The 14,589-nt window shown below is 45.1% G+C and overlaps 1 protein-coding gene across 1 annotated transcript in view; it reads left to right on the top strand.

Moving 5' to 3' along the window:
- Positions 1–5,230: 5,230 nt before the first annotated feature.
- LOC116331603 (mitogen-activated protein kinase kinase kinase kinase 2-like) overlaps positions 5,231–14,589 on the top strand; it is a 42,283-nt gene continuing 32,924 nt past the window's right edge. Inside the window, 7 exon segments of the mRNA XM_039609273.1 lie at positions 5,231–5,351; positions 5,703–5,760; positions 11,593–11,683; positions 12,003–12,067; positions 12,865–12,920; positions 14,325–14,372; positions 14,463–14,505. Coding sequence (XP_039465207.1) covers positions 5,343–5,351; positions 5,703–5,760; positions 11,593–11,683; positions 12,003–12,067; positions 12,865–12,920; positions 14,325–14,372; positions 14,463–14,505 — 370 coding nt within the window. The 5' untranslated portion in view covers positions 5,231–5,342.

Consider the following 14,589-nt stretch of genomic DNA (forward strand, 5'->3'; position numbering starts at 1 on the left):
TACATTTTCGGGCACCCAACGCGTTCCTACATGACGACATCGGAAAAGTGAGGACACATGAGAACCGTTTGGACTCAATCCACACATCTTTGCTCTTTTCCTTAAAATCGCTTGGGAAAACACTATTTCACGTCATTAAAGTGCTGGTTAAGGTTAGGCATAAGGTTATGGTTAAGGAAAAGGATTATATCGGGTTTTTGGAATATCTACCATTGACTTTATCATTGAATTTGGAAGAATTCCACAGAAAGTGTTCCCTTCCAATTTTGTTCATTGGTGGGAATATGGAAGTTGGAATCTGAATTCCAACCAAAAATCATTGCAAAAAATGACCACCAGGGGGCATAGCACGATTAGGGAAAGGTTGGGAAATTTGGAATCCTTCCAAATTCTTTCTTTGGGAGGGGCTCAGAATCCCCAGCTAATTAGTGAAGTATACCCATAATTCCCAAAATCCACAAAGTCAAATTTAAGTTTATTCATATAGTGTGGTGGACCACTAGAGGGCTCCACTCACACCCAGTGTTAAGGAAGTGTGTTCCTGTGTTGTGTGGTGCGATGTGGGCAGTTGGTGTTGGAGAGGAATAAAGAAGGAGTGAGAACTGAGAGCTCTGTGCCGTTAATGCTTACCTCCACATTGGTGACCCCTGACTCAAGCATGCAACGGGCCGCAGATAACACAAACTCCGCTATGGATGCATCAGCGGCCACCGGACCTCCGCCTCCTGTTGCAGCTACGTTCGCTGTGGCGCTGAAACTGCCGGACTTTTGGCTCCATGACCCCCCGTCATGGTTCGTTCACGTGGAGGCTCAGTTCGCCCTTCGCGGCATCTCGGCTGACGACACGAAGTATCACCATGTGGTGGCCTCGCTCGACGCGCTGGCCACCCGTCTCGCGATGACGCTCCTCCGGGACCCGCCCGCCCAAAGGAAATACGCCGCCCTTAAAGAACTGCTTCTTCGGCGTTATGCCCTCTCCGACGCTGAACAAGCCGAACAGCTCCTCAACCTGTCAGGCTTGGGTGGCGGTACCGCGCTCGAGCTCATGGAGAACATGCTATCGTTGCTCGGGCGGATGACGGGGATTCCTCTTCGTCCCACCTCTTCCTCCGCCAACTACCGGCGCGCCGTGAGAGCTGTCCTCGCAAATTCCCGCTTCTGCCTGCGAAGGATTATCGCTCCCTGGCTGAAGAAGCGGATCGCATTCTCCTGGCTAGCCGCACTTTCGACGTTCACGCCCTGGCTACAGACTCGCCGGCGGCGCCTTCCACGCCTCCACCTGCCTCCCCGGAGCATCCGCCCCTGCTGACGGCAGGGATTGCTACGCCGGCACCGCCGAAAGAGCATCTGTTTCTACCATCAGCGTTTTGGCGACAGAGCGCGTCGCTGCCTGCCGCCTTGCGCTTTCACGGCCCAGGAAACGGACCCGCCAGCGCCGTAGCAGCCGCGACCGCTGGCAATACAGAAAGGCTGCTCTTCATAGAGGACTCGCGCTCCGGGAGACGTTTTCTCATGGACTCCGGCTCCCAGAAGAGCCTCCTTCCCCCTACGGCTGCCGACGGACTAGCAGCGAACTGTGGACCGCAGCTCATGGCAGCTAATGGCTCTCCCATCAAAACGTTTGGGGAAAGGTTGGTGACTGTTTGTTTTCATGGCCGGGATTTCCAGTGGAACTTTGTTGTTGCCGCTAGCTCTGTACCTATTTTAGGTGCTGATTTTCTGTGTGCTCATGGACTGCTTGTCGATGTTGCTAACAGACGTTTAATTGATGCTCTCTCGTTTTCTTCGCTACCCTGTTTTACTCGGGCTGCCGAGCCCCTGATTCGGGCTAATGTAGTGACCTCCGGGGATGCTTTTCAGCGTTTGCTTTTAGAGTTTCCATCGCTGTCTGTCCCTAATTTCTCTAGCACGGTAACGAAGCATGGGGTTGAGCATTATATTCCCACGGTTGGGCCCCGGTGTTCGGCAGCCGCCGCCGCCTCGACCCCGCGAAACTGTCCGTCGCTCGGGAAGAGTTTGCAGCCATGGGCGCCTTGGCATTGTACAGCGTTCGAACAGTGCATGGGCCTCTCCGCTTCACATGGTGCCCAAATCGGACGGTCGGTGGCGGCCATGCGGAGATTTCCGCCGTTTGAATAATGCCACGGAGAATGACCGTTACCCCATCCCCCACATTCAGGACTTTTCTGCCAATCTCGCTGGAACGTCGATTTTTTCTAAAATTGACTTGGTGCGGGGGTATCACCAAGTTCCCGTGCGCGCCGAAGACGTTCCTAAAACCGCTGTCATTACCCCCTTCGGCTTGTTCGAGTTTTTGCGCATGCCGTTTGGCCTGAAAGGTGCCGCCCAGACCTTTCAGCGGCTGATGGACTCCGTTTTGCGTGGGCTGCCGTTCGTTTTTGTTTATCTGGACGATATATTGGTGGCCAGCTGCTCAGCGAGCCAGCACGAGTCCCATCTGCGCCAGGTTTTCCAGCGTTTGGCAGCGCACGGCCTGATCATCAACCCTTCCAAGTGCCAGTTTGGGTTGCCTGTTCTGGATTTCCTCGGGCGCCGCATTTCCGCTGAAGGCGTGGTTCCGTTGCCCGACAGAGTCCGGGCCGTTTCATGTTTTCCGCGTCCTACATCGGTTAAAGCGTTGCAGGAGTTCTTGGGGATGATAAATTTTTACAACCGCTTTCTCCCCAGAGCTGCCCACCTGCTACAGCCACTCTATGCTGCCTTAAAAGGTAAAACAGCCAAAGATCCTGTTGACTGGCTGCCGGAACGCATTAAGGCATTTTCCGCAGCCAAGTCTGCGCTGGCTGACGCCGCCCTGCTGGCCCACCCGCTTCCATCGGCGGAGATCGTGCTGACCACCGACGCGTCCAACGTGGCAGTGGGTGGGGTGTTGGAACAGCGGGTTTCAGGTCTCTGGCAACCGCTCGCCTTTTTCAGTCGTATGCTCAGGGATGCTGAACGCAAGTACAGTGTTTTTGACAGGGAGTTGCTGGCCCTGCACCTCGCAACACGACATTTTTGTTTTTTCCTCGAGGGTCGCAAATTTACTGCATACGTTGACCACAAACCTTTGACGTTTGCGATGTCCAAGGTCTCTGACCCATGGAGCGCACGCCAGCAGCGCCAGTTAGCGGCCATTTCAGAGTTTACCACAGACATTCAGCATGTGGCTGCTAAGTCCAATCACGTCGCTGACTGTCTCTCACGTGTGTTGGTTTCTCCGGTGTATGTCGGCGTCGACTACGCTACCATGGCCGCTGAACAACGTGCTGACCCGGACGTCCTTGCCCTTCAGTCAACGAAAACGGGCCTCGTGCTGGAGGACACCCCGGTGTGGGACGGCGGTCCGCACCTTCTTTGCGACGTTTCCACCGGCCGCCCCCGCCCAGTGGTTCCCCTTTCGTGGCGTCGGCGTGTTTTTGACTCGGTGCATGCCCTCTCTCATCCCGGCGTCCGGGCCTCGGTCAAGCTGGTCAGCGCCAGGTTTGTTTGGCCGGGCCTTCGCCAAACGGTGAAGGAATGGGCGGCGGCTTGTATCCCATGCCAACGCTCAAAATCCACCGGCACACGCAGGCACCCTCGAACCTTTCCGTGTCCCGGTAGGCGTTTGATCACGTTCATGTTGACCTGGTTGGTCCCTTGCCGCAGTCACAGGGTTTCACACACCTTTTGACTGTGGTGGACCGCACGACCAGGTGGCCGGAGGCGGTACCCCTGGCGTCCACGACAGCAGCGACGGTGGCCAGAGCATTTTTGTCAACGTGGGTTTCACGTTTCGGTCCCCCTGCTGACATTACCTCGGACAGGGGCCCCCAGTTTGTTTCTGAGCTTTGGTCTGCTATGGCTGACGGCCTGGGGGTCAAGATCCACCGCACCACGGTGTACCACCCGCAAGCTAACGGGATGTGCGAACGGTTTCACCGGTCACTTAAGGCCGCGCTCCGGGCTTCCTTAACAGGTGGCGACTGGGTCGACCGTCTTCCGTGGGTTTTGCTGGGATTGCGTAGCGCTGTTAAAGAAGACCTCGGGGTTTCCCCGACTGAACTGGTCCTTGGCCAGCCCCTCCGGGTCCCCGGGGAATTCTTGCCTGAGAGCCCTCCCCCATGTTTCGATACCTCTTTGTTGCCTTTTCGCCCCCCAAGAGACTCATTTCGTGTTCCTGGTCCTGTGCACCACTGCCTGCCTGACACTTTTGTTCCCAGTTCGTTGGACTCTGCTCGTTTCGTTTTCGTCAGGCACGATGCCCATAGGACTCCGCTGCGTCCACCATATGACGGGCCATACAGGGTTCTTAAACCAGGCAACAAACATTTCATTTTGGACTTTGGCGGTCGGCAGGAGGTTGTCTCTGTTGACAGACTTAAGCCTGCACATGTTATGCAAGAAGATCAGGTGGTCCCGCCCAGGCCCCTCGCGCGCCGCCCACCTGCCACCGGGCTGATGGATTCTGTTTTTTCCCCCAGGAGCGACCCACAATCAACGGAGTCCGAGTCGTCTGCAGCTTTTTCTGACCGCCAGTGCCAGCCTCGCTCCCGGGCTGGGTTGCCCTCTGTCAGTTTCCCACCCCCCCAGTTCAGCCGTTCCGGCCGTTTGCTTAAGCCCCGGGTCCTGGACTAGTTCTGCTGGGTGTTCGGGGGGGGCATGTGTGGTGGACCACTAGAGGGCTCCACTCACACCCAGTGTTAAGGAAGTGTGTTCCTGTGTTGTGTGGCGCGATATGGGCAGTTGGTGTTGGAGAGGAATAAAGAAGGAGTGAGAACTGAGAGCTCTGTGCCGTTAATGCTTACCTCCACAATAGTACATTTAAAACAAAAAAAATTGACCAAGGTGCTGTACAATTAAGATAATCAAAATGAATAAAAAGATAAGACGACATGATAACAGTTAAGAAAAAGAATCATAAAATTAGAAGGTTTGAGTAAGAAATAAGAGACATAAAAGTAGTACAAACTCATTCTGATTTAAAAGCCCAGGAATAAATGTGGGTTTTCAGATGTGAGTCCAGTTAATACTCATTTTGTTTTTATGTCCACTGACAATTTCATATATTTCCTTCTCTTCCACTGCTTCCAGCGCTCCAAAGTACTTTTAAATCTGGCCCACGAGATCACTTTATATAGATTTATTATTATTCTTTCACATGGCCCGGCGATATGAGGCGCTAATAACACACTAACTACAGATCCCATAATGCAGCGCTACAGCCTCCATGCCAGCTAGGCTACATTTCAGAAGATGTTTGTCACCACAGCAAAATCACAAAGTTAAGCTGTCGTGAAAGCAAATTTTATTGTGGCAGAGGAAAAAGCCAAATCAGCCCATTTATCACTCTGAGGAGCTGAATGATGAAGGTGTGCCATTTTGGCAAATGGCAAATTTGGCAAATGTGAGCCTGAGCAGAAATACGATTGCTGATCGGGTTTGTGAGATGGTCACTGATTTAAGAACACAGTTGTGTCAAAGAACCTAAGACTTTATTGCACACTCTCTTGCTGTGGATGAATGTACAGACATGATGGACTTTGCACAGCTGCCCATCATCCGTGGAGTGAACTGCAGGACATTAAATCGATGCACGGGACAACGACAGAAAAAGTTTTAAAAACGTCTGTCAAAGTGTAACTGACATGCCATGGGACAAACTGCGTATCCTTTTATCTTATATATTATTTATTATAAAGACTATTTTGCTTTCCTTTCAGGCTCGCAACATCAGGACGTCTGAACTGGCAGCTATCAAGATTGTCAAGCTCGACTCAGGTGTGTTAAAAGCCCAAACACAGTCAGTTTCAGTGAAACTTGCAAATAATATTGCTCAAGGTCACATCAGCTGTTTTACAGTTTACAGCACAGCAACAACAGGATTAAGCAATCAAGCAATAGCTTATTATATTGCCTTGTCACACATGTTGCTAACTTGTTGCTAACTGTGACGTTATTGCTCGTGTTCACAGAGGCGTGGCTGGGCCCTCCTATCACCGCTATGCTAATATTCATTTCTTTATTATAGATGAAGTGTGAGTGAGAGTGGAGTCATGTTTACAATCCATTCAAATTCTTTTACATCCACCAAAGTCAAAGGTCAACTTCAGGATTTATGGGTGAAAAATTGACGAAAAGCCCGATAACTCCGGTTATTAGAAGTCTGCTGTGTTCTTATAGAAAGTACTGCCTAAAGAGTCAAAGTGATAATGCTATATGGAGCTTTGTGTAAGTGTTTTACTGCCATTGCTCATATTGACGACCAGCTGTTTTCTGAATCTATGTCCTCTCTTTGCTTTCATGGACTTCTTTTTAAAGGAACATGTTTTGCACTACAAAGATTTTCTTTTGGATTTGTCCCGTATATATTGTCCAGTATACGGGTTATACTGGAATGATATAAGGAACGGATTGAGTCCTTTTCTAGCTTAGAAATGAAAAAAAGTGAAGCTATCCTTGAATAAGTAACTAATAGTGCCATTAGAGTAGTTGTAAAAAGCAGACCTGATTTCACTGTATCTAACACAGCTGATAACACTGAGCACCACGTGGGTGTGCAGTATTTTTTTCCCACTAAAAAAATTCCCAGATTCGCTATATCCCTTGCTCCATGGAGAAGCTCCCAGTTCTCCCAGATGTCTAGCTTTGCTGTTCTGTAACTGTGTGAGGTTAGCTGTCATGAGTCAGTAAACCCTCGCTGTGCTGTCTGTGTGCACTCTAAGAACTAAAACTGATAATTACTTAAATATTTTGGTGCAACACTTTTACACTCAAAAATAATGAGTAAATGCAAAAACAATCACATCTCTTAAATACACCTTATTAATTGAGTAAATCCAACTAAAATGGAATAAGTTGTTATGAACAATTAAAGATGTTACAGTAACATACAAAATTGAGTAAATACAATTGAAAATGTAAGTTAAAACAACAGTAACCAAAAGTTCAAACTACATAAAATATTAATTAGGAAATGCTGAAATGCTTGGCACATATAACCTACACCATTACAATTATTTGTTTTTAAATAATGGTTTAATTTACTTAATATTTTAAAGTTAACTTAAGCAAAAACGTTAATTACAATTAAGTGTTTATATTATATACACACACACACACCCCAACAGGAAAAAAGAACCACGTCAGTTCAACATTGTTCACAATGATTTATTTTAACCAGCTTTTTTGTGAATCACACATTTAGCAGATTCCTTCTCTGAACACAGTGAGCTGAAATCTGTTCTACATTCAGTGGATAAAACTTGGATAAAATTTCAGTCACAACAGCCTTAAATAATAAAACTGCATCCAAATTGGCATGCTTGATAAAACTCTGTAAAACTGGCATATTGATGCTAACAACAAGAAAAATTTACCTGCCATACAAAGAATAAAAGTGGCTCAAGTGAACGCAGTGCTTTACCTTTTCAGAAAAGGTCAAATGACAAAAATAAAATTAAGATCCCAAAAAAATATAAATCCTGAATAAAAAACCATTTGCACTGTGACATAGTTTTTGAACATCTTATTTTGATTCCAAAAAATTGGGAAGATTATAACTAAAGAGTGACCAAAAAACATCCATAATTTAAATAAAAAGGTTTCAAAAAGGATTGCGCTTAAAAAAAAAAAAACAAAAAAAAAAAAAAAAAAAACATACAGAAGATACTCTCTCATTTACACCTTAATGTGAATCTGGAAAGTTAATACAAAAACACAGTTTATGGTACAAACATTATTTATGAACAGGAATGTCAACACAATGTAATGCCGCAACTGAACCTTTTGATGAGCATTACATGTCACTTAACAAGTCTAACACTTTAAGAACAGCCCTGTGAAATTTTGTCTACAATTAACAGAGGTCATTTTTCAGTCTTTGAACCTTGACAGAAAGGTTTCCTGGATCCAGCTCCATGAACACTTTTTGAAATGCTTCAAATGTGCATTTGAGATTCTTGGGGTATTTCAGATCCAGAGCATAGCACAGTCCCAAAACATAGCAACAGACTTTGCTCAGATTCCCAAGTTTGCCCAGAACAGTAACGCCTTCAATAACAATACCCACATCAGTAGGTTCGCCTGACCTGTCTTGATTCTGCAGCAGGTAAATCTTCATCACCTCCTCAGCCAAAGCCTCTTCAACAAAGACAGCATCAGCACCGTCCTTTAAAAAGAGAAACAACTGTTTTAAGCTCACATATTTCCAAACATTGAAACAAAAAGTTTCATTTGTATGACATCACCGGTACTCATAATATGTGGACACTGTGCTCCAAAATCTTTGAGCAAATGCTATTCTTTTGTATGCTTTGAAGTGTTTTTTTTTTCTTTAGAACAGTATCTTAAAACTTTTCTATGATCTCACAAGCTAAAATAAACTACTAATATTCCTAAAACAGATTTATTGCACCAACCTCAAAGGTTTTGATTAAGGCACTTGGATCCTCTCCCAGATGGTCAATGAGACATCTGATGATGACTTCTCGTTTTTCTCGATGGAATTTCCACTCTGTAAAACAGGAAGTCTCAACTGAGGCAAAATTTGCACATTTAAAACATGACTTACCATTTCTAGCTTAAACATAACTATTTTTTTTGTTGTGTTGTTGACCTGTTTTCACACCCACCATCAAGGTAAGAACACCTGTGGAGCTAAAATATTGAACAGAAACCTAAGAAAAGCCGTTTTTAGTGGAAGGGCCTCTTCAATGCTGTGTTGGAACGTTTTTGTGGTTAGAAAATGCAATCTTCCTTACCTGAAGCAGAAGGTTTAACTGTGCCCTGTGGCGTTGTCCAGCAGCACCTTTCTTGGCTTGAAACAAGGACAGGAGTTTGGATGAATACAAGTCCAACGATGACATGAACTTTGGTTCAAGGTTCAGGGTCGTGATCCTATGAAACTCTGCACTGACCTGGATGGGAGAGGACAAAAACCAAGGACAAAAAATCTGAAGGCCAAAATTCTGATTCAATCACAAAAAATCTTTAAGTGAAACTACCATTTTTGCAACCTGGACCTTATTTTCTAACATGCAAAAGATTAATTTACTCATCCAGACATAAATCCATATAAGTGGAGTTGTTCAGTATGCAGACTAAAGCCTTAACATAAAGTATTATCTTCCACTACGTTTCTAAATTTTATGTTATGAATTGCTTGCACTATTTCCCTGTGAGATTGTATAATCTTGGAGGGAAGAGGCGAGCCAGGTTGCCCTCTGAACCATCGTCTGCCAGGCAGCGATGCGAGAGGAACACACCGCTGAAGTGGCGCACATATTCAGAATCGCGTCAGCGGCTTTACAGAGAAAGCCTTTCAGCTCCTCTGGCAGCTCTGCTTCCTCCACCTTCCTGGAGATGACAAATGCTAGCAAGGCAGTGTTGTTAGTCACTGCAGCTGACTGAACAGTGCATTGATGTGCGCGATCAGTGAACCTTGCTATCAGCTGGTCAAGTTTGGCGGGATGGGCGGTCGCTGTCCAACGACCTTGGTCATTTTGGTGCCGAAAACTGAAGCGAGGCTCGGCTCTAGAGGGGAACAGGCGGAAAACTCCGGTCTGTGAAGCCCTCCGTTTCATGCGAACTGTGAGACCTAGACAAGTGTGAGCGTAAGGCACCCCATGTCTTAAAAGAGCAAGGACAATTCAAATGAAGACAGGGTATGGAATAGCCATGACCAAATGTACCATGTTTCACTCGATAATGTTTGAGTAGTGACACTTTTGATGACTCCTCATGTTTGCAGAGTTTACACTGCCATCTCATCACCTGTGACCTAAAAAATTGTGAGAAAATATGTCTCACAGTATGAAGATGACAGAATGGTGTATAACCATATTTACACAGTTTTTGTATGATTAACTGATTGAATAACCAATACTCACTACCAATTCAGGTGGAGGATACAACTTACAAATAAGTCAACATGGAACAAAGTACAATACTTAACCACATTGAAATAATCTGAATCACATCACCACGCTGTATAAATAAAAAGATAGTATGGTGACACTAGATGACAGACCATGAACTCATCAATATATTTACCGAACTGAAAAATTCTCAAAATTTAGATTTGGCATTTGTATGACTAAAATAACCCACCACAAAACCAGTATAAATATTTAGGTGGTATCACCATCCACTACTCAGCTTGTATAAAACAATATCATATCATTCCAAAATTTAACACATCAAGTCCTCTGAGTAAAATTACCTGCTTTACTTTGTAGTTGATGCAGATTTTTTTCTCCTGGTGGTGAAGATGGTGCTGAAAAAATACAAATCAAAACTTTATCATTACAAAACATGTCACTGAGTAATCTGCCATAACATCAATCTCTTATAAGAAATTTTTAGCTTGGATCGAAATAAACATTTATTTATGTAAATTGGGAGTAACTATACTGGAAATGATGGTACTTTTGGCTTGACCCAAAGGACCAAAGCTTTTTTTTTATTTTCTGGGATCTGAAAGGAAGTAGGGCCCCGAGTCTAAATTTACTTAAGGCCCCATAGTACTTTGGACCGGCCCTGGATGAGGTAATCTGCTGACCCGGGCGGTCCTCTCAGCGTTCTCTCAAAAACTGGCCCTGTTCGGGACAAAGCTGAAAGCAGCGTTTTATATGCTCTGAAAGACCCCACATAGAACAAGAAAGCTAAGCAGCATGGTTGCTGCTATGAACTGTTCCGCGGGCAGGTCTTCTTAGTTACCAAAGCCATTGATGACGTCTGTTCATCTCCTCCTGAACAACCTGACAGAGTGAGTCAGGCCGCGTGACTACCGCAGCTCCCGCACCGCGACTCAACAGGGCCATTTTCTAGAAATGTCTGAGCACACCTGCTTTCACGTGGTTCCTAAAATGCCCCCAATTAAACAGTCAGGTTGCTGGTACCGGGACATTCCGGTCAAATTACCCGGAACGCAGATAGCGACTCAGAACGTAAAAGGATAAAAGGGCGCGGTTTCCCGCCGCCTTGACTGGAAGACGGGTTGAAAACTTAAATTAACGTGCACAAACACGCTGCGAAAAGTGAGCCACCATGACAAACGCTTTCTTCAGAACATGTTATAAAAGAACGGTGTGGATAAAGACAGCTAATGTAAGAATTGGTCACTTACCTGAAAACGTTACCAAGTCTGCAGTGGATGTGTGTCTGTCTCGTTCAACGTGCAGAAAATCTCCCATGAGGCCATGCTCCTCGCGCGCGGTACATGCAAAAGGTCATTAGTCTTACTCAAAGTTTTAAGTTAGCATTGGGGGACAAAATTATATTGATTTTGAACCATTAATAATTAAAGTTCAAGACAATGATAAGTATGAATACCAGTGTCTCAGTTATTTTGAGTACTTTCTATGAGATATATTGAGTAGATTTAAATAATGCACCCTGTGTTTCAAATACAGAATTTTTTCTTTTAAATAAACTTGAACAAAAGAGCTCAGTTCAACTCAAAAACTGGTGTTGAAAATTTAAGCATTCTTTTCAGTATTTTCAACTCAAGATAACACTTTTGTACTTTTCAAAGATTTAATCAAGGTCATCTAACTTAGAATTATAATGATATTTACTAAGCCCCTGAATAATTTTTTAGGGTGTGCTCAGGTGATGACATCACCCCCATCCAGCAGGAGATTACCATGATGAAGGAGTGCAAGCACAAAAACATCGTGGCCTACTTTGGGAGCTACCACAGGTGCTGGGTGTTTTCTGATGTGTGGAATTCCTCGGATTGTTGGTGGACTGAAATATGTGGAATTTGACTTTTATCCTGCACGCGCTGCTGCTGAATTCCTCTCCCACTCCCTCTACTTCTTAGTTACATTGTTGGCCCACCAGCTCATGATACTGTGTGCTTGTGGGAGTAAATGCATTGACTTCATTATATTAAGGCCTGTCTGCTTCCTTCTTAAATGCAGTACTTGTTTTTAACCAATGCCTGCAAAGCTGTTCAGCCACAGAAGAGCAGCACGCATGTCACACATGTCAAATAAAAGCTGAGTGTCTCTCTTTAGAAACACCAAGCTGTGGATCTGCATGGAGTACTGCGGTGGAGGCTCCCTGCAGGATATCTACCATGGTAAAAACACACACATCTAAAATTCATGTCAGAACACGACGCATCTACTGTCCTCATAAAACTATGACTGGGAGCAGTCACAGTGCAAACGAGCATTTTTGTGCAAGTTTTTATTGCACTTAACAAGTAAAGTCAGCAGTTTGTCCTCGATCAGCTAAATTCACAGCTATGACATTGGCAATGACAATAAGCATGCGATTAAATTAGTGTCGTCCATTGTTAGTAATGAGGGCCAGAATGTACCTCACGTGGATTGGATACGAGAAAGGATTGTCATTAAGGGAACTGTAATTAAATAATTAGCAGTCATAGATTTTAGTTTGTCCTTCTGTGAACTAACTAATATGTATTAAAATAAAAACAAAGACTGCTAGCCTAACATATAAGTGGTGAACTACTCAAAGAGAGAGGAATAAGAGGAAATGTTTCCTTTCCAGGACCAGGAATTATTTTTAGGCGCTGCAAAGCAAGAAACAACTAAAAATCTAAAATCAAAAACTAAAGCTATATGTTCCATTTCTTTCTGTCTTTGCACTTTCCAAATGAGCCAATAAGGATGAATAAGACCATAGTGGAGCTGTGTAAACATAACTATATGAGTACTGTTTCCACCCGATGAGTCTGAGCGAGACAGCTGAAGTATTTCCCTGCATGTCCAACTGTAACTACCACTTTAACGCTCAGTCATTTGAATAGTTGGTATAAAGCAGATGTGGAAGTAGGCACAATGATCCCTGACAGCCAGTTCCACTCTTACTCTCATGTCTCACAGCTGTTAATCAGACTCTTTTCCACAGTGACGGGCCCACTGAAGGAGAAGCAGATAGCATTTGTGTGCAGGGAAACTCTCCAGGTAAGGCTTTTCAGTCCAGGAAGCTTGTTACTGTTGCACTGCAAAGTCTTTACAGACACCCTGCTGACACAATGAGTCATGTGTTTTTTCCCAACTTCAGAGCAGCTTCAGTCGTGCCAGACCACTAAGTGCACTGTAGATGTTCTGAAGCTGCCTCTGCAGTAGAACATGATAAATGGTCTGGTCCTGATATAGCTCTTTTCTTTCTAACGAAGTGCTTTTTGCTACAAGCCACTTTCCCCTATATACAGTTGTACTCACAGTGCAATTCATTTTATCCCTTTAATTCCCTTTAAACAATCACACACACACACACACACCGCAATGAATGCATAGGATGCGGTTCAGTGTCTTTACCAGGGACGAGTGGATACGCAGGTGGGAGGAGCTGCCAACATTCTGGCGGTGCTGGAAAACCCATCTGACCTCTTGAGCCACAGCAGCCATACGGCACACTGTGTTTTCATGGACCGTGACCTTCTGCCCACTCAAAGCTTTTGTTGGATGATCAGCTTTGCAGACTGACAGCAAAAAACACCAGAAAAAGTGCTGCCAAAACTTTCACCAGTGTTGTTCACGATCAGTGTACTAGTCTGCATTCAAAACACATAAAGGTTACAAAACTCAAACTAAGGAAACATAGAAGTATTGTCCTGATTCATACAAGACTAGATGAAGATGGGGATCGCTCCTCAGTGGAGTGCATGCTCTCCTACTGCCTGGGTGGAGTGCTGTGCAGTGGGTCATTAACACCGCCCAAATCGTTGGCTGCCCTCTGCCACCCCTGGAGGCCATCCTCCTGTCTCAGCAAAACCAGGGCCATCACAGGTGACCCCTTGCACCGCGCCAATCAGATCCCACACCTCCAGACACACTAACAGCTTCTTCCCCTGGGTCGTTCGGACTGTCAGCAAACACTATCTCCCCACACCCCACCCCTACCCACTCACTTCACCAATCTGAGCCATGGTCTGAGTAACTCTCATCACTCAGACCATTTGAATCCTTCATTTAACCCAAGTGCTGCACAGGTAGCAATGCTAGCAAACCGTTTATTAAAAGTCATTTTGAATTTGATGCCACTTTTCTGGAAACAGAGTTGTGCTTGTATTTTACATTCAGCCGTTGCATTTCATACCAGCACATCTCACTGAGGCTGACCCTGTGGTTATAGGTGTGTCAGCAGGTCAGTAGAGAATTACACAGTGTCATAGTTTATTAATGTTCAATACCTCAATGTCCGTCTGATCTTACATTACAAATTACTAATGTTAGTCAGTCAGTTCAGCTGTATTTTCTCTCTCTTCCTGGCTACACCTCTTCCCAGTTCAGTGTTGTAAACCGTGACTTAAGCAGTAATTAAATACATTCTCACAGTAATCAGCTGATTTCCATCTTTTCCAGGGCCTGTATCACTTGCACGAAACTGGTAAAATGCACAGGGACATAAAGGTACAGCTGTTTAGTTGTTACTGTTTAATAGTGACGCTCAGACTGTGGATCTTGTGAACAAGCTTGGATCTGTGTGTATTGTCTTTGCAGGGAGCCAATATCCTTTTGACCGAGCGTGGAGACGTGAAACTGGGTCAGTGTGATTTGCAGTACTTATGTAGGCTTAGGTAAGCATGATGTTGGATTTTAGCTGCACTGTGACCCTGCGTCTCTCCTC

Source organism: Oreochromis aureus, linkage group 3 (genome assembly GCF_013358895.1).
Source record: "Oreochromis aureus strain Israel breed Guangdong linkage group 3, ZZ_aureus, whole genome shotgun sequence".
NCBI lineage: Eukaryota > Metazoa > Chordata > Actinopteri > Cichliformes > Cichlidae > Oreochromis > Oreochromis aureus.